Consider the following 21,155-nt stretch of genomic DNA (forward strand, 5'->3'; position numbering starts at 1 on the left):
CAGTCTCAGAAACTTAGCAAGGCCCTGAGCAACTTAGACCCTATCTCAAAATAAAAAATATAAAAAGGGTTGGAGATGTGGCTCAGAGGTTGAGCACTCTTGGGTTCAATACCAGGTACCAAAAAAAGAAAAAAAAAAAAAAAAAAAGTTCAGGTCCTATCTTATACTGTTCCTTTGGAAATTCGAGAGAGGGAACTCAAGGGCAAATTCATATTATTTTTTCCTCATCCTTTATTTTCTGTTGCCCAACACTTAGTAATCAGGGAGATAAAAAGGTATTTTATCCAAGCCAACTGATTAAGTTCAGCTTAAAATTCAGCAATTACCAAATTTCACACAAACAGAAAAATCTTCCAAATGCACATCTGAAAAATAATTTGAAGGAACTAAATCACTAATTTACACTAAGGAAGTCTTAAAATACTGCATCTTCATTTTTAAAACTATTTCTCCCCTAAGGAAAAAAAATCTTGGACAAAGAATTCTTGTTCTTGTACTTAACCTGGCTTGGAAAATGGGGGGACACGGAGCAAGCATGTTGGAGGTCCTGGGTTCAATCAGCAACATTAAAAAAAAAAAAAAAAGGCTAACCTAAAAAGTTACAGCATTATCAACCAAGTGACTGTGCTAGGCAAACAGTTCCTTACTTGGGGGTTTTACTACATCTACTGATACAGTAATTTTCTACTATTTCTTCTTTTAACTACCACATCTTTCAGGAATGGTGCTTCCAACATCCCTTCCTCCAATGAAACTACAAACAATATTCCAACTCTCCAAAATACTAAAAAGTTTGGGCTAGGCATGATAGCGCACGCCTGTAATCCCAGCGATTAGGAGGCTGAGGATGGAGGACCACAAATTCAAAGCCAGCCTCAGCAATTCAGCAAAGCCCTAAGCAACTTGGTGAGACCCAGTCTCAAAATAAAAAATAAAAGGCCTACGGGGTTGGGGAGATAGCTCAGTTGGCAAAGTGCTTGCCTTGCAAGCACAAGGCCATGGGTTCAATTCCCAGCACCACAAAAAAAAAAAAAAAAAAAGGCCTATATATAGATGTGGCTCAGTGGTTAAGTGCCCCTGGATCAATCCCTGCTACAAAAAAAGACAAAACTGCATAATATGGCAAGAAATAATTATCTTTACACAACACCCTAAATCATCCCTTAAAATACCAAATCTTCTTCACAGACAAATATAAAACCCACAGCATCATAGGTGAAAGCCTATCTTCAATTGAAATTGATCTTTTAAAAAAACAAACAAAAAAAAAAAAACTTACTAACTTAAAAGTACAACCAGGGACTTTATTAGAACAAAAAGCCTCTCCTGGAGACCTACCTATCCTCTTCCTGGAAAATGCACAAGGTTATTTTCTAAAACCCACTGATACTTAAGATTTTTTTTTTTTTCTCTCCTTCCTTAGTGTTGGGGACTGAACCCAGGACCCCTTAACCACTGAGCCACATTCCCAGCCAGGTCTTTTCATTTTTTGTTTTGAGATAGGGAGGGTCTTGCTAAATTCCTCAGGGCCTCACCAAGTTGCTGAGACTGACTTTGAACTTGCAATCCTCCTGCCTCAGCCTCCCAAACTGCTGGGATTACAGCCACACAACAGAAGTGCCTGGTGCTTTAGGAGTTTTCCAAAGCTGTTTAACCAAAAGTCTATCACCCAAATTTTTGGAGTAAATGTCTCTAATCAAATTTATCTTTTACATTAGGAAAACAACAGTAGTAAGGCTAAAATGACATTTAATTCATACATGGATTTAAATCTTAAAATACTATATGTAAAGGCTGGAGATATAGCTCAGTTGGTAGAGTGCTTGCCTCGAAAGCACAAGGCCCTGAGTTCAATCCCCAGCACCGCAAAAAAAAAAAAAAAATGTAAGATGATCAATATGCTTATAATATAAAATAAAAACAAACAAGTTGAAAGCAGAACCCACCAGAGTGATGACAAAATATGAACCAGTCTAAAAAACTTTAAAAATAATACACTTTACCAGTTTTTAAATGAAAGTGTAGTTTCTTAACAACATTCTTAAGTTTTGTTCAGAGACAGAACTACCAAGTGCTTTTCACTTCCTAAACAACCAATCAAAATTTTACTCCAGGAGGGGCATGATGAGACACACCTGTAATCCCAGCAGCTTGGGAGGCTGAGGCAGAAGGATCTCAGGTTCAAAAAGCCAGCCTCAGCAACTTAACAAGTCCCTAAGCAACTTAGGGAAACCCTGTCTCAAAATAAAAAGGGCTGAGAATGTGGCTCAATGGCTAGGCACCCCTGGGTTCACTCCCTGGAACCAAAAAAAAACCAAAATTTATGACTCCAAATCCCATACTTTCTAACTTTGAAAGTTCAAACAAGCCAAAGGAAACACATTAAAAAACAAACTTAGGGGCTGGGGCTGGAGCTCAGCAGAAGCACTTGCCTTGCATGCATGAGGCCCTGGGTTCGATCCTCAGCGTCACATAAAAATGAATAAATAAGATAAAGGTATTATGTCCATCTACAACTAAAAAAAAAATTTAAAAAAAAAAACCTGAGGAAATACCCTCACCCCAACCAAATTAAAAAAAAAAGATATGGATAGCAAAGGATGTTAAAAGAAAAAACTGGAATGGAAATAGATTTTTCATAATTATTCACAAGGGTGAGTTTTCCTGTCTTTATCTTAACTTACATATGAGGATTTAGGTCCTCAGAATTAGTTCATTAGGAGTGGAGGGAGTTTTTTGTAGGCTGGAAAGAACTACCATACATTAATGATTCTATTCCAATATTTTAAAATGTTGGTTTCCAGAATATTCTATAAAAAAAAATTTAGGGTCTGGGAGTATAACTCAGTGGCAAGCATCTGCCTAGAGAGCACAAGGCCCTGGGTTTGATCTTCAACACCACAATCAACCAACCAATCTAGAATTAGGAGGGTGGGCATTCTCAGTTTTAAAACTATGTATCTATTAATAAAGGGAAAGTTTAGGTCAGGACTTTTTACTAATCTGTGCAACAGACCAACTACATAAGCTATAATGTTACTCCATTTGTGGGGTTAATAATTTTATTTTCTTAAGGCATTGGTTGTAAAGTGTAAACTCAAAGTCTGTTACAGGGTCAGGAGCACCTAGTTTGACACTGTAATAACAATCTGGAAAAGGGGCCTTCTCCCAATGATTAGGTGATATTAATTTCTGGCCTGTGTAACTGCTGAGCCAACTTCCACCTTTCTGAATGATTACTGTGACTTTTTCCAAAAATAATGCCCTGATACAGACTCAGCATGAGTTGAAGGTCTATTCCACTAAAATATATTATTTTATTAAGATAATGCAATGAATTGGATCTGTTTGGTGTTACAATGTTATAAATATAACATTAGATGAAATTAATTTCCAATGAGCAAATTCCAACTTAATGTTTGGTAAGCACTGCCATGTGCCTTGCACAATCTGCACCCTTTCACAGTTTTAGAAAGGATACCTCACTCAAAGATCAAAAGTAAAGCTACTGTTGGAAGGTAAAGCATCTCTACCACAAAAACCAGGAGCCTACAGCTCAACAATACTGCAGCAAGGACTCAGTACAGCACTGTAAAAACTACACAAACATCATCTAAGTTTTCCCCCACATACCCACTTCTTTTCTTGCCTACTTTATACTCTCACTTTCCCAAACTTGCCCTTTATGAATCAAATTTCAACTTAGAAACTGAAAAAAGATTTGAAACACATTACATCCTTTTTATTTTTTAAAAAGTTACTGAAATAAGTGTATGTGAAGATTCCAAATGGAGTGTTAAGGGAAACAAGTTCTGAACACAATGCAGGCAAAATTTAGGCCTTGGAGACAACAGTACTTCAGACTACTAGCATGAACAAGGGTCTGCTGGTGAGGCATGCAACTGACCAAAACTCATCTACAATAACTATGCAGAAGAATAATTTCATGCAAGTTATTTTGTATACCACTATAAAATTCTAAGTTTCAAAACATCAGAAAAGTCATTAACTTTGCTACAGTTTAGTCTGTAGTGATAAATTTCCACTTCATTATATTTTCTCTCCTAAAAAAAAATTGTTTTAAATCCTTAAACTTATTGTCTGTTCTAGCCATTAGATTACTGTTTTGGATGAGTAGTGACCAAATCTATGTTGTAGTTTTAGTACCTTTTAAAACAATTATTTAATGCAATTAGTCTATTCCATAGACTATTCTCTCCCCACAAAAACTCAGATTTTAAAGTAAGTGACAACATATTTTTAGTTCTAACATTATTAGCAGTATATTAATTTTAAGTGTTGCCTCCGACTGGTCTTTTCACAAAATGAAATTTCCAACAAACAACAAAAAAAAAACCTCTTGAAACAAAACTGTTAAGACACTGTATACCCATCTACAACATGGGTAAGACCCAAAACTTGTTTGGATGTAGGAAAGATGAAAATAAGAGCTAGGAATGCTTACAAAACACTTGGGTGTTCGTTTTTTTTTTTTTTTTTTTTTTTGGGGGGGGGGGGGGGAGAAAGAAAAGAAACCCTGAACAAGAAAGTTTCTAAAGACCAGATACATGAGTAAGGCATTGCACCCCCATAAAGTCAATGTAATAAGTGCCTCTGGAACAGATCAGGGCGCACAAGTTTTTCCTGCAAGCGCCAGGGTTTAACTACACACATGGAAATAGAAATAGCAAACAGCAGCGCTATGACGCGAAGAAAGAAAGAAAAAAAAAAGGACTGATAGGGAAGTCAAGAGACCTTGGTTTTAGTCTCCCGGTTCAACTACTAACTCCAGGAGTGACCTTGGGGAAACCATTCTCCTTCCAGGCCTCAGTTTCGGAAGGACCTAAAGTCCCTTTATAATATTAACTCTGTTCCAACTTCCCATGTTTTGGAATAGGCTTTCGGACTGCCCCGATCAATGCCCGGCGCGGGGGGAGCAGGAAACGGGCTAAATGGGTCAGAGGCCCCAGAGTGCACCTAAGCTGCTGGAAGGTGAAGTGGACCCTGACCTGGCAAAGCACCTCGCGGGCCTCGGGGGGCCTGAGGGTGCGCCTGCCGGGCTCCCGGCCCCTGGGGGAGGTGGGGCTGAGGTTCTCGCGTGCATTGTCCCCGGGAGGGAGCCATATTTCCTCCTCCCGGGCACTCCCAGATGGCGGTCGGGGGCGCTGGGCCTAAGCAGAGCAAAGCCAGGTGGTCCGGAGAGCCAGCCGGAGACGGACGCCGGGAAGGAGCTGGGCCCCGGCAGGTCTGTCTCCTGGACCGCCGCCCCGCGTCGCACCAGCAGGCAGCAGAAGGAAGGGCCCGGGCGACGGTTCCGATCCACGCCTCCACCCCCAGTCGCTTGGAGTGAGAAGGGAAGCCGTGCCAGACCCGGGACAGGGCGGCGGGTCAGGCCGCAGCCACCTCGGCTCCGGGCACAGCCCGGGCAGGGGGCAGCAGGCCTGGGCCCTCGACCTCCGAGGCCTCGGGCTGCCCCACGCCGGCGCGCCCAGATCCCCTACTCACCGTTGGCGCGTTTGAGGGCATTTTCCGGCCTCTGGAAATAGGCCGGCATCTTGGCGGCAGGCGCGGCTCACCCGGCGTCAGCGAACTCCCTAGCGCCCGGGCCGGGAGAGGAGACGAAGGGGAACCAGCGCGAGAATCCACGCGCCTCGCCAGCAGTCGCCCGCGCCCAGCCGGCCAGAGACGGAAAGGAAGGAGCCACGTGACCCCCGCGCGGCGGCACCGCCGCCACCTAAGCCCCGGATGTAGGGGCGGGCCTCCGTGCACGTTCCGCCCCTCCCTGCGCGCTGGCGTCACGCGCGCCCGCTGACGTGGCGGCGGCGACGGCAGCTATCTTGAGCGCGCGGGTGTGGAAGCGCGCATGGGTCGTTAGAGAGATGCTTCCCAGACTTTCGCTCTTCGAGCGAGGGTCGAGGTGGGAAAGGTGAGTCTGGGTCCAGAGCTTCTGCAAGGACACGAGGCAGCCGTCTACGCAGACTCATTTTCAGCACGATTTGTGCGGACTCATGCCAAGCTACCATCAGGTCCCCAGCAGCGAGGCCAAGTGAAAACCTGAATTTATCTAAGGGAACGTGTTGATCAGGTTTCGTTAGGCCAGTGCTGCTCTCCACCGGCCAACAGCGGTGGCCCGTCCCCAACGCACCAGCATGGGGAGGTGGGGCGCGGTGAAGAACAAACGAGCAGTTATTTCGTAACTTGGTAAAATAAAGTTGTCACAAGGACTGCCTGGGAAATGGAGGCGCTCAGAGACGGCGAGCGGGGGCAGAGCAACCTGGCCTAAAGCAAAAGCCCTGGAGCAGAACAGGCTTGCTTGTTTGAAAATACATGAGTGTCACTGCTCTTACATAAAGCGCACGTCACAAACAAATATAAGAGAAATGAGTGTTAGTGGGGAAAAAATGCATAATGCTCAGATTAATTGCTGAACTCAAAAGCCATTTAAACCGAATCAAATTCTCAAGCCCTTGGTGTGAAACTAAGATGATTTCAGACGGAAGTGTAGAAAGCAGTGGAGTAAATTTTGCAAGTGTATTACACATTTTGTAATAATAGACGGAATATATGAATTAATGAAGGGATACTACATCAATGACAGGAAAACAATACATGCACACAACAAGCATTTCCCCTCATCTCTTCAAAGAGGTGTTTTATTATTATTATTTAACTAAATTTTTCACTCTAAAGAAAAAAATTGGAAAATGCAGACTTAGACCAAAATTTTTTTTTCAAAAAAAAAGCTGTATTTAAATTAGTGTCAGAAGGTTCTTTCTCCAAAATGCTAAGATCGTTCTATATGCATTAGCTTCGTTGGCCCCAAAATAAGAGCCAGACAGGGTTGATATAAAAACCCCACAGGTACTAAGAAGCTATAGGAACTGTTTTATGGGCGGGCTCAAGGGACTTGTTTGTGTATATTATAATTAAGTAAAAATTAAAGAGCCAAACATAAAAGCAAATGGTTCTTTCATGTACTATAGGTTAAAAAAATAAAAAACTATTTAGTAGACCATAGAAAGATACAAACTGAATAAAATAAAAGGAAATCAGGCCTAAATATCAGGAAAATGCTTTCCAACATTCTTGGCTTTCCATTACCTAAAAGAAAATGGCAAAATGGACTCCTTTATTATTATTTCATAAACCTACAGCAAAGAAACACTAGAAAGTTGAGGGGTAAGTAGAATCCAATATCCCTACACATTGATCCTTTTCCCTTTCAAATCATTTCAAGTATATGAAGCATTTGGCAATATAATAGCCAATAATTATGTGAGCAGTTATTTAAGTAAATAAAATTATTTGGAATCTAAGATGGGGCACAGTGGCTCCAGCCTGTAGTTCCAGCAGCTCAGGAGGCTGAGGTGGAGGATCACTTGAATCCAGCCTGGGGAACATCCCCCATCTCAAAGAGCACTGCTTTTACGAATGAGTAAAGGAATAATGTCAATTTCCAGAATATTACCTATTACAGTCAACCAACAGTTCCAACTTATTTGGAACCAGCTGAGAACGTTGAATGCTAGAGGTAAAAAAAAAAAAAAAAAAAAATGAGTTATGATACCCTAGTGAAAATAGGGACACAATGAGGGTTAAGATGGGAGTCTAATTTGACCAAGAGAAAAACGATAATTGCCATTGCTCGCTTAGTAGAAAACAGGCAAACTGAATATGTTGGAAAGTACTCTAGACATGGTGAAAGAAAGGAGTCAGGCTGAAGATCATTAGCTTAATCAAATTACTTTTGTAATACATATAATGGATAATTTCTTTAATACAATGTTTTAAGAGTTTGATGGTTTTTCCTTTTCTGTTGTTTTCTAGTTTGTGGTACTAGAGATAGAACTCAGGGTCTCACACATGCTTGGCAAGCACTCTACCTCTGACCTACATCCCCACCCCTTTTTTTATTTTTTATTTTGAGACAGGGTTTCAAATTACCCATGTTGGCCTTGAAGTTGCCATGCTCCTACCTCAGCCTCCCTTTACACGTACATACCTGGGCTTGTTTCAAGGTTTATTTCCCAGCCTTTAGTGAAGTAAAGCTTCTCCCAAAACCAGTTATTAGGGACATTACAAAGGTACTACATTATCCATATTCACAACATGATATCAAGCAGCTTTAAAACAAGTATTATAAGACAGGTGTGGTGGTGTACCTATAATCCCAGCTATTGGGGAGGCTGAGCCAGAGGATCACAAATTTGAGGCCAGCCTCACCAAGTTTAGCAAGACCCTATCTCAAAATAAAAAATATATAAAAAATATCTCATTGGGGATGTAGCTCAATGGTAAAGTGCTCCTAGGTTCAATTCCCAGTATCAAATATGTTTTGCAATTGCAAACTGCTTTCACATTTATTAGTAAGAATGTGGTTATAAGGGTAGTCATATTGATGAACATAACGAATTTCAGAGAGATAAACTATGACTCACAGTAATACATTCATTCAACAAACTTTTCTCGAGTGCATACCATGTGCCTTGCATGGTAGTTACACCTGTCACGATACCTGATAAGTATAGGAGTCATAAACGTGGATGAGACAGACTAGCATCCTGCCTTCCAGGACTTTGCAGTTTTAGGAAAAATCAGACTTCAAACATCCTAGAAGCTCCATGAAGAGAGACACCACTATGGCGGGGGCCCAGGCATCCTTCAGCCCTTCACCACCCTCGGTGTCTTTCAGTGCTCTGAGCAGCTCCCCCTCCAACTCAATGCTTGCCATCAATCACTTGGAACATTCTTCGCTATCACCCATTTTTTGCTCTTACAACAACCCATTTCTCTATCACGTTCCACTTAAATGTCACTTAATTCATGATTCTTCCCTTGGCTCCCAGATTAGCTTAGATGCCAAGACAATAAGCACCAATAACATCCTATCTTAGCCCTGATCATACTCAGCTCAGAGTGGGGAAGGGCCAAATTTGTGTTTCTCACTACTAAATCCCCCATGCCTGTCAGATGGGCAGATGTCTGCTCTGAAAAATGTAGAACAGAGGAATGAATGATTGCCCTATACATTGATATAAGATACTTCCTATTGTATCTGTGAGGAAGTAAGAACTCATTTGAAAATCCAATGTGTCTTTAGTTCATAGAGCATCTACCCAGCTACTGTGAGCTGCCAAGTATACCAAACCACCAGAATACAAATATTAATGAAAACACAGTAATATTCCTCGCTCAAAGCTTCTAATTGCACTGGTTCTGAGTCTCCAGATAACACCAAAGTCTCCTTGTGATTTTCTGAGGGCAGCATTCAACAATATTATGCTTTCCTCCCCCTCAGTTTCCTTTCCCTTCTGCCTATCCTACCCACACTGACCTCACTGACTGCTGCCAGTACTTCAAGTGTCATCTCAAAACCTTTTCTGCAAAGCCTTTCCTGACTGCAGGGCAGTTTAGCTGCCCCTTTGGCTATGTTCTTCGCTGATGCCACTATTTATTCCACCACTAACCCCATCCCTGGGCACCCTACCAACCCAGCAGCCCTCTCAAGAGGTGACTGAATTCCTCCCTCAAATAACTGACTCCTGGAGGTAAGATCAGGAACCAAGAAGCTCTTCCCACTAGCTAACTCCATATCATTCTCTATCCCTCCTCCTTTAAACTCTGACCTTTGAAGATCATACTGCTGTCAAACTAGACCACCTGATACTCTCCTGAGTTGCAGCCTCTATAGGGTCTACAGATCACAGTCCACATCCTCCATTCCTTGACTCAGTTCTGGCTCCTGTCACTCTTAGCAACACCATTGTCATAATTATTGATGATTTTCTTTCTTTTTAGATGATCCAATATCCCGGCCATTTCACCTTCACAGCTGTGTCCTCTGTCTTACCTCAGCCACTCCCACATGTGGTCACCACACCTAGAGTCTGGACCAGAAGTTGTCAAACTCTGCAAAGGCCAGATAGCTTTGCCACTCAGGAAGTAATGTCTTCGATTCTTTGAGCAAGTGTTCTGGGCTGAAAGGACAACAGTCAGTGTCTGTCTGTCTGTCTCTCTCTCCCCTCATATTTTAAAGTGTAGAGATCATTCTTACATTGTACAAAACCAGGTATCAGGCTGAATTTGGTCCACGGGCCAAAGTGTGTTGACCCCATGACTAGACCTTGTCATTCCTACAATCTCAGTTCCCAAAATCACGATTTCAAGCATCTCAGTTTCTGGCCCCACCTCCTGTGTTTATTATGCCTAAACTTCAGCAACCCTCCTGCTTCATGGGGACCTGCAATCCATCAATTCTATGTCCCTAAACTGGGCACAGTAACTCAGTAGCTATAATCCCAGCTACTTGGGAGACTGAGGTAGGAGAATCATGAGCTCAAGGCCAGCCTGGGCAACATTACAAGATCCTGTCTCAAAAAAGAAAAATTCCACATCCCTATCACTGCCCCTCCTCCCCCGCATCCCATATTTCCTCCTTTCCCAGTTTAGATTCATTCATTTGGTTCCTTTCTTGCCGCTCTCTCCCTTTATTGTACTCACCTGGCAAACCTCCATCCCTGGCCAACCTTTACCTATTTCTTCCTACATCCTATTTTGGCCAGAGAAAGACCTACAACCCTGGTGGCAGGTCTCACTTTGAATAGTGACTAATAGTAAGACTACAGGCCTCAAGGAGCACCCTGTCGATGATGTGCAGCTGTCCTGTCGCCCTTCTCTAGGCCACTTTGTTGTCCTTCACTTTCTCCCTCTCCCCAGCCCTCTAAGGCCTCTCTGCCGATGCCCCACTTCCCCATAGCACTGAAAACAGTGGAGCAATCTGAAGCGCGCTCCAGCCTCTGCCATCTCCTACCCGGGGGCATCTGGGCTCCTGCCCTTGCCTTCCCTCTCACTGCAGTCTCTGGCTCCTGGCTTAAGCCAACCCTGTGCAGGAGTCCTTCTGTTGTCTCCTCTCACACACAGGATCACCCCCTCCATTGCCTTGATGCCCTTCCTCCACCCGGCTTCCAAGATCACCCTTTTTAAATTTTTCCCCTATCTTCGCTGACAACTACTCATCTGTGTGTCAACACTCTGATCTTTGAGGTTGAAATATCCCAGGGCTCAAGTCTCTGGACCTTGTCCCTCCTCCAACTATACTCATCTCTCTGTTCTAGCTCATGGCATTCAAAATCACCTCTCCACTTATAAGTTACAAAAGTGCCTTGTCAGCCTTGACCTCTCTCCTGAAAGCCAGACTTTTAACACCCGATGCCCATTTCACACATGGGGTAATATTTAGCACACTGTATGCACATTACCTGCTCCAAACCAGAATCCTGGTCTCCTCTATCATCTCCATGTTAATGATAGCAAACTCATTCTTCCACTTGCTCAGGTAAAAAATGTTGGGAGTATCCTTGACTTTTTCTGTCATATCCCCACCTCTAATCAATCCATCCAACAAGACCCCCCCCCCCCCCAGCTGCCACCTGGTTGAAGTCACTACTGCTTTTTATTTGCAATGTAATAACCTGTTAACTTGTCTGTTTCCTTCTTGGCTCACCTTGTCTTTACTCTCCATATAGCAAATGGAGGACCCCTTTTCAAACAAAAATGAGAGCTTAGTCCCTTGACCAAGGTACTGGGGATTGAACCCAAGGCCACTTTACCACCAAGCTACATCCCCAACATCCCCCCGACCTTGTTTTGTTTTGTTTTGTTTTGTTTTGTTTTGTGAGAGTCTCACTAAGTTGCCTAGGCTGGCCTGGAATTTGTACTCTTTCCTCAACCTCCTGAGTTGCTGGGATTACAGGCGTGCACCACCAAACCAGTTTGGTTCCCAACCTCTTTAAATTATTAAAGTAAAAATAACTTCCCTTTCCCCATACTTCCTAGCACTCTTTTTTATTTTCCTTTATAGTACTTATCATTATTTGACCCCCAATATATGCTATTTATTTTTTGTCCATTCCTGTGAAATATAATAAACTTAATTAAGGCAGGGGTTTTTATGTACGTGTTGTTCTCTGCTGTATATGTAACACCTATAACCATGCCTGGCACATAATAAGCATTCAATAAATATTTGCTGCATAAATGATCTAGTTGATTACAAGAAACCTCCTAAACCAGGCAAGGTGGTGCACACTGTAGTTCTAGCTATCTGGGATGCTGACCCTGGAGGATCACTTAAGTCCATGATTTCAAGACCAGGCTGGGCAACATAGTAAGACCTGTCTCAAAAAATAAAACAACAACAACAAAACAAAAACCCACCTACATTATGGTTGCCCATTTGCATGTTGATATTTGAAGGTAGCAACTGGGACAGTTCATCATTGTGCACAGACAGTGCCTGGCACGTGGTCAACACACAGAAGGTGTTTGTAATTTTTGTCTGTAGATGGACACAATACCTTTATTTTATTTATTTATTTTTATGTGCTGCTGAGAATCAAACCCAGTGCCTCACACAAGCTACACAAGCGCACCGCAATCCTAGCCTTGCATTCTTAACCATGAGTATGTCCAGAAGCGGTTGAAATCTTTTCAACAAGGATATAACAAGGGCAGAGGGGAGCACACATTGTGCCTGTACCAGGCAGTTCTCATTGGATCTTTGGGTTCTGGAAATTTAAAGCAGGAAATTTGGAATGCAAATTCGATTGAATATATTTTTAGCAGAAACACATCCTGGCAGGGTTAGCTACTTATTGGGAGAAATGCATCTTGGGCTCAGCTGTCTTCACCCATTAACATACTGCTGGGTGTCAGGAGAAGGCTGAGGGGAAGTCGGGAGCATGTTCGTGAGAACTGGCACAAGGGACTGCTCCCTAATTTGTTCATTGAGCAACACTTGTGGCTGCTGGCAAGCCACGAAGCCCAGCTTCTGCTTAGGGATTTGGGAGGCCATGTCCAAAGCTGTACTAACCAATGAGGCCACAAAAGAGGAATGAGTAAGTCACTGTGCATAGAGATTCGGGGTGTGGTTTGAAAACAAGCTTCTCTGTTAAGTATGTTAAACAGGATTACAAGGAAACTGGAGCCATGGGGTGTGAGCTTTGTGTTTGGGAGGCAGAGATTAGATAATCTTTGCGTGGACCTTTTCCTTGTAATATCTTTTCACAGAGCAATTTTAAGTGGCATCTCCTCAGAGAACCCTTTCCTAACAATTGAATCTGAAGACCATGCTGTTGGAATTCTCTGCAGAGCACTCACGGTTAACAGATGGTTTTCTTCATTTCCTTGATTACTGTCTGTCTCACCACAGTAGATGGTAAACTTTAAGGGGTCAAGTTTGGTTCATTTTCGTGTCTTGCCTGGTACAGAGCAGTCACTCCATAAATAATGTGATGTGTGAGGGGCTGAGGTTGTGGCTCAGTGACAGAGCACTAGACTCGGCATGTGTGAGGCACTGGGATCAATTCTCAGCACCACATATAAATAAATGAATAAAAAAAAAGGTCCATTAACAATTAAAATAAATAAATATAAATATATATGTATATATATGAAATAATATGATGTGTAAATAAACACAGGAGTGAAGACTAGTTGACAGAATTCTAAGATGTCTCCAAGATTCCCATCCTCTGTTGAGGGGTTCCCATGCCCTAACTAGTCCTTGGGGATTAGGTTATGTTTTATGTTACAATTGACCTTAAGAAGGGGAGATTATTTGAACGGTCCTAACCTAACACAAAAGCCCTTTAAATCTTGGCCAATAGGTCATCTGAGCCCGAGGAAGGACGAGATGCCAAGCAGAAGCAATAGCACATGAAGGGAGCCCAGTGGCAGGAAACTGCAGGTAACCCAGAAAGTCTGAGGGTGGCCAATGCCCTCCACATAAGCAAAGGTCTCCTTCCCACCACTTCAAGGATCTGAATTCTGTCAATATTATGAGCTTGGAATTCCTTCCCAGAGCTTCCAGGGAGGAGTGCAGCCTAGCTTTCACCTCACTTCCAGCCTAGCAAAATCCTAAGCAGAAGACCCAGTCACCTGGACCACTGACCCACAGAACTGGGAGCTCATGAGCAGGTGTTGCTTTGCTGCTTTAAGCCTCTAGTTTGTTAATTTGTTATGCAGCATTAGAAACAAAGACAGAGGCCTTAACAGTTTTCTCATATTAACTCTTCGAGAAGCAATAGTGAAATGCTAGTGGAATTTAAAATCCTAAAGCTACTTTGCTCAGGGGTGTAGTGCAGCACTAGAGCACTTGTCTAGCATATCTGAGGCTCTGGTTCTGTCCCCAGCACTGCAGAAAGAAAACAGTTTAAAGCTACCTTGCCTTGTGTGAAATGAAAAAGAAGGCACCATTTAGTGGAGGAAAAGGACCAGACTGCTTAAGGCTACAAATTCAGTCTGCTCAAGCAAAACCCTCACAGGAATCTGAGTCAGAGAACAGGCGATTGTGCTTCACATTGAATTGCCCCTGTGGAAGATGTAGGGGTCCCTTGTCCACAAGGCCAGATGGGTTTGGGCATTTTCTAAATCTGCCTTAGTGCCAACAAATTCTTATCTTTTCTGTGGATCAGGGAGTGAGCAGGCTGTGCAGTAAATCATTGACAAAGCAGATGTGGGACTGATGTCCTTGGAAAAGCCTGCTGGCAAGATAGGCCCTTGACTGGTGACTGGGAACTTGGATTTCACCAGTGGTCCACCGTTCCCAGAACTGACAAGAGTGATTGACTTTCCTAAACTATGCATATAAATTATGGAATTCTTGCTGAGAATCTGGAATTTAGGTAAGTGCTATGTGAGGTGGCGGTTGTCTACGTGACTGGTCCCCAATAAAAACTCTGGGCACTGAGTTCTAATGAGCTTCCCTGGTCCACAGCACTTAACAAGTGTTGCCACAGCTTGTTGCTGGCATCCTGTGTGACTCCACTGGGAGAGGACTCTTGAAGCATGGGCCTAGTTTTCTCTGGGCATCACCCCTGTCACTTTTTCCCCTTGCTTCCTCTGGCTGTAAGAAATCATAGCCATGAGAACAGCCACACGTTGAATCCCATAGTCCTTCAGACAAAGCATCGAATCTGGATACCAAGTTATCCTTAGCTACAAATGTTGCATTACGATTTTCCCTGATTGAAGCCTTTATCAGGGAAGCACAGAGATGAGTATGATTAGTTCCACTTGATCACGGAGAAAAGGAGCACAGCACATCAGCATGAGTGAGGTTTCACAGCTAAGATGGTCAGAGCTAGAATTGAACTCGGGTAGTCTGTGTCCACGCCCCAGTCTTTGACAGCATGGAGATCAGTGGTATAGCTAAAGGTTTGTATGGGGATGCCTCCCTTCTCCTCTCCACCCACTCCTCTCCCCTTAACTATGGTGAACCTGTCTGACAGGTCTGAAAGCACAAAGTGATGAAATAGGAGGGAGGGAGACATCAATTCCAGTCATCTGCCTTCCTATAAATAATGTCTCCACAGCTAGCCGTGTGTCCCACCCCATTGGAGCAGAGACAGCCTTCGTTATCCTTCCCCTTCTTGCACCCACCACCATCTCCTTTGTTTCCTTCTCCTTCTCCCTCATTTATTTTTTGAATTTTATGTGCCAGAGACAAAGATGGCACCTGTGTGCCTTGGTCACATGGGGCTGCTCTCTAACTTGTTCATTGAAGAAGTATTTAGAGTGCCTACCACGGGGCAGGGACAAGCAGCAAGGAGAGGCAATAAATCCAACACTTCCACCCCATGCCACTCCTGAGACTCTCTGCCTTTTTCTCTCACATTTGGATGTCAAGGTCTGAATTTCCAGAAGCAATAAAACTGGTCATGACTGCCCTCTCCCCAGCCTGATTGTGAGAAGGTTATAGGCAAGAAATCTGCTTTGGTCACCTCTGTATCCATCTCTCTACCCTTTAGCCATGTCATAGCCTGTTTTATGAATGTTTGCACAGTGCACATTATGCAAGGGAAATTGTTATACTAATCCTATGTTCTTGCAAATTTAGTGAAAAATTATTCCCCAAACCCAAATACCACACAAAATTATTTTGAGATACACATTTTGAAATAAATGTGTGCAGGCCAAATAGCCCATCTCGTAGAGTGCCTGCCTCTCATACTGGAGACCCGGGTTCGAGTCCCCAGCACTCTGGGATTATGGAAATAAATCTGTCCCTGTAAGATTCAGTCATTGATCTTGAAAAGATGGAAAGAATAGTAGATCTGGGGTATATGGATTTTACATATTCTCTCAATATTTTTTTTGTGGGGGGTACTAGGGATTGAACTCAGGAGCACTCGTCCACTGATCCACATCCCCAGTCCTATTTTGTATTTTATTTAGAGGCAGGGCCTCACTGAGCTGCTTAGTGCTGTGATGTTGCTGAAACTGCCTTTAAACTTGTCATTCTCCTACCTTAGCCTCCTGAACCACTGGGATCACAGGCATGCGCCACCTAGCCACCTAGCCACCTAGCCTGGCTGTTGCTGCTGCTTCTGCTTCTTCTTCTTCTTCTTCTTCTTCTTCTTCTTCTTCTTCTTCCTTTTTTTTTTTTTTTTTTTTTGTTTGTTTATTTGTTTGCCTTGTTTCATTGAATCTAGAAATACCATTAATGGTAAAGCATCATTATTGTATATACCACTAAGGGGAGAAAAAAAAAACCTTCTACCAATTTGTAATTATAAAATGTATTGCAATTTCAGAGAATATTTAATTTCAACTACTAAAAGTAATTAAATACAGTATTTTAAAATTTTGAAATATAAATAAAAGGAGGAAGGAAAAATTGCTGAAGTTTTGCCCAACTTAAGAAAACAATGGGACTAAGGATGTAGCTTAGTGGTAGAGCACATGCCTTAGCACATTATCACTAGGTTCCATCCTAGTACTGAAAAGAAAGCAAAGAAAGAAAGGAAATGCTATTATTAACAAATGAGTGTTTTTTAAAACTTTTCTATGATATTTTTATAGGCATGGACTTAAGTGCAGGGTATTTAATGCATACCTGTGTTAAACATATACTTTAAATATTTGTAAATATTTATATTTGAATTGTTATTATATGGTTCCTATATGAATATGCTCATTTTAAACGATTGGAAAACTGTGGGGGTGCACACACCAAACTTCCCTTCACATCATCTCCCCACCCACTTCCTCTGATCTAACAATTATGGCAGTTAGTTACCTCATCCTACAAATGACCAGATCAGCTTAGGGGTTTGCTTATACATGAGCTCTTAGTAAGTTTGTACACATATGTCTATTATTGGACTACAGTCCAGGCTGCTTGCCATTGGAAAGCCAATATTAGGGAGACAAGAGTTGGAAGGAATTGGGCTTATGCAAGGGTCAGCATCTTGAGAAGATGGAGGGGCTGTCACCCTCAAAGCTTCATCTTGGAGGACTCAGGGAGGGTAAAGGGAAGCTGGACAGGAAGGTCCATGCTGAGGGGGATCCTCATCATCCGGGACATGTGTCTCTTTTTTTCCTTCTTTGGAATAGCACTATGGAACTTGATCTCCTGAGACTGGTTTCTGTAGTCACTTCAAGAGAAACATATTACTTCCCTGCAAGTTAAATCTCCCAGCAATTTACATATTCTGTGTTAGTTCATGCACAGGGTCAAAAAAACGAGTTATCTAAAGGCCACCAGATATCCTGGGCTGGGTAAATCTAAAGAAAGATTATTTACCAACTACTGCCTTGACGGTTTAGGTGGGCCTTCTCTTTAGAATTCAGAATGCTGGGTAAGAAGGAAAGAGGTATAACGTTTGCCAAAGGGGTTAGGGAGAGGAAGCAACCCTGCAGAAAGGCAAAGGGAAGGAAAGCAAAGGTAACTCTGCCCAGGACAACTCCCAAAGTGTCAGTCATTGTTACATGTCCATCTCACTCTCCCTACATAGTTGCATAGCACTCTATAGTATGGAAGATACCATCATTTTAATTTTTTAATTAATTTATTTAGTTTTTGGTACTGGAGATTTAACCCAAGGGAACTTTACCATTGAGCCACATCTCCAGCATATATTTTTTTTTTTTTTTTTTTTTTTGTGAGACAGGTTCTCACTAAGTTGCTTAGGCCTTGCTAAATTGCTGAGGTTGGTCTTGAACTTGTGATCCTCCTGTCGTAGCCGCTGGGATTATAGGTGTTTGCCACCATACCTGTCTGCACCATCATTTTTTAAAGTTTCTTCATTAATGCACTATTTTAGTAATTCTCACATTTTTTAAATTACCAGCACCACTGCATAAACATCCTTAGACAAGCATGTTTGTGTGCTTGAGTGTTTCCTAAAAGTAAATTGCCTGGAGCCAGGCCCCTGCAGTTCACTAAAAATAAGGCAGATGGATACTTTAGAATTTACTAGGAAAGATAAAAATAACATGACTTTAATGGCATGTTGCGTTTGTGGCAGTTCATACTGATTTCACTGGGAAATGAGTAGTTGTATTCAGTACAGGTTTTATGCAATTAAAGTAAAAGTGGTAATGAATGAAACCTTTTTAGAAGACAGGTCTCACTAAGTTACCCAGGCTGGCCTTGAACTGCAGTCCTCCTGCAGTGTCTTCCAGAGTAGCTGGGATTCCAGGCATGTGCCTCCGTGTCCAGCATATTTCTCAAGGGTTTACTTCCAATCGCCACATGCTATGGTCTCTTCCCAAAATTCATATGTTGAAATCCTAAGCCCCAAAGTGATGGTATTAGGAGGAGAGGCCTTTTGAAGATAATTAGATGATGAAGGTGGGACTCCTCATGAATAAGCTTATAAATAGGCCCGAACAAGACCTCTCATCCTTTTGCTGAGTGATGTTACTGTGAGAAGACAACTGTCTATGAAGAAATGTGCTTTTATCAGACACCAAGTCTGCTAGCACCTTGATCTTGGACTTCCCAGCCTACAGAACCGTAAGACATAAATTTCTGTTGTTTAGAAGCCAGTTTATGGTATTTTGTTATAAAAGACTAAAGGGACTAAGGCATTTCAGAGCCCTGGGGTTTGTTCTTGGAACATCAAAAAAATCCAAGTAGATTATGAAGAAGTTATGTGTCACTTTGTGACTCTCACACCCTCACAGATCACTGTGGCAGGCTGAGTCTGTATGATCTGGGCCCCAGTATCTTTACTCAGAGCACAGATCTTTCCCCTGGTTCTTGGAGGAGAATGGAAGATCTCACTAACTGATAAAGTCTGTGAACAAGGACTCTTGCACTGGTCCCTACACCCAACCCATGCAGAGGGACTAACTGTCCCAGGAACAGCAAATCAGGACTGGTTACAAGGTCCATCACTCCACAAACACATCTCTTGTCACCTTCTCTCCTTGGAGGTATTGGAATTGCCTAGTGAACCTAGTACATTTCCTCTTAAACCCTCCAAACGAAAGAACGGAAAGAACGTAATCACAAATCTTAATTCCAGACAAGGGAGTGACTGTTCATGGGTGATTGTCTAGGTAAACTCAAGGGTTCAGACCTTTACTGCAGAGAAGAGAGGGGCCCACCTTTAATGATTCAAAGTGTTTTGTTTTGTTTTTGTTTTTAGCTGCTCTTTTGCAAATGAAGAGGGAAAATACCCACAGAAATACAATCTCTCTCCAGGCTCCACATATCCAATATAGATTGCCTAAGAGCAGCTGGGTTGGTTGGCTAGGGCAATCCTAACAAGTTTCTCAGAGTTCCAGAAGCTAGAAGCCTGAGGTCAAAGTATAGTGTCAGTTTGGCTTCTGGGCCCTCTCCTTGGCATGCCACAGGACCTATTGGTGCCGTCTTTCCTCTGCACACACACACACCTGGAATGTCTGTGTGTTCATGTTTATTCTTATTATAAGGTCACTTTGTTAAATTGGATTAGGGAACACCATAATGAACTTCTTGTAACTTAATCACCTCTTTAAAGGCCCTGTCTCAAACACACTCACATTCTGAGGTACCGGGGGTGAGAGTTTCAACATTATTTGAAGGGACACAATTCAACCTATAACAGTAACTGAAATATGTTAAGATTTTAAATAATTTTCCTGGTTGATTGGATGGTGGTCCCTTCACCAAAAGTATGTGTGTAACGTACAGACTAATGCAGATTCATGTGAAGGTTGTTAAAGGGAATTCACAAGAGTGTCTATTTTCCTCATAAATGCTTTGTAAAACCTTACTAAAGATTGCAAAGGCCAGTAACACCTGAGTACAAGTATATACTTGGCTTTCAAACTGATTCTCCCCAATACTGCTTGTTTTCTATGAGAACTAGATATATCAATAGCTACTCACTATGACAGTAAGCACAGGAAATCCAAAGGCACATAGTTCATGGTGCCTCCCTCCAGGAATTCAGTCTAATGGGAGAAACAGAAGAGCCAAATACACACCTACACATACCCCAATGTGAAAAATGCTATCCTAGCTCTGTGGCCAAATGCTGTCAAACCCTGGAAGAGGAAAAGTTACTTTTGCCTAGGTTTAGGGCAGAAATGGCATTGAAATTTTGATGATGTCAAATTTCCCAAGGCCAAAAGCAAGCAGAAAAGGAAACTTGCACAAAATATGGCAGCATTATGATAAAAGTGGAAAACGAGAAACTAATGTCCATCAATGGACAATGGAAATAATATTTTTTCATACACGAAATCATAGCTCAACAGTTAAAATTACTGAACCAGAGCTGTACAGAGCTTGGATAAACTTGAATAAGTCTTTTAATAAAAGGTTGAGCAAAGCAAGCAAGTTACAGACAAATACAAATGGTACAGCACAGAACAGGAGGCTGTGAAGTGTAGTGATCAGCCATGTGACTGGAGTCCCAGCGCTTGGGGCTACTTTCTGGCACTGTCACTAGCAAGTGGTGTGAACCTGGGCAAGTTGCACAACCTTTCAGTTTTCTCATCTGTAAGCTGTGAGTCAGAACAGGACCTGCACACATGGGTAATGTGGGGATTTAGGAAGTGATATGAGCAAAACACAACAGTGCCTTGCACTCAAGAAATGTGACCTACTGTTAAATTGGTGTGAAGTTTCAAAGTAAGAAATAACAATATTTTGTGGGGTGATATATGTTAAAGTTTAAAAACAGGAAAATAACAACCTCAAGTTTAGAATGTGGTCACCTCTGTGGTATAGACAGGGAAGGGAATTGAGGAAGACTAGGGGTAGCTTTGACTTCATTTGTGAATTTTAATGTCAGGTTGGTTGGTGACTATATGTCTTCCTTAGAATATGTTAAGTAAAATAAAATCTATAGGAGACCATTGTTTTGGACTAAGCG

At 42.3% G+C, this 21,155-nt stretch overlaps 1 protein-coding gene across 1 annotated transcript in view; it reads right to left on the reverse strand.

Moving 5' to 3' along the window:
* Eif3a (eukaryotic translation initiation factor 3 subunit A) overlaps positions 1–5,700 on the reverse strand; it is a 36,116-nt gene extending 30,416 nt beyond the window's left edge. Inside the window, exon 1 of the mRNA XM_047552294.1 lies at positions 5,506–5,700. Within this exon, the coding sequence (XP_047408250.1) occupies positions 5,506–5,554 (49 nt within the window). The 5' untranslated portion in view covers positions 5,555–5,700. The remainder of the gene's footprint in view (positions 1–5,505) is intronic.
* Between the last annotated feature and the right edge of the window lie 15,455 nt (positions 5,701–21,155).

The sequence above is a fragment of the Sciurus carolinensis genome, chromosome 5 (genome assembly GCF_902686445.1).
Source record: "Sciurus carolinensis chromosome 5, mSciCar1.2, whole genome shotgun sequence".
Lineage (NCBI taxonomy): Eukaryota > Metazoa > Chordata > Mammalia > Rodentia > Sciuridae > Sciurus > Sciurus carolinensis.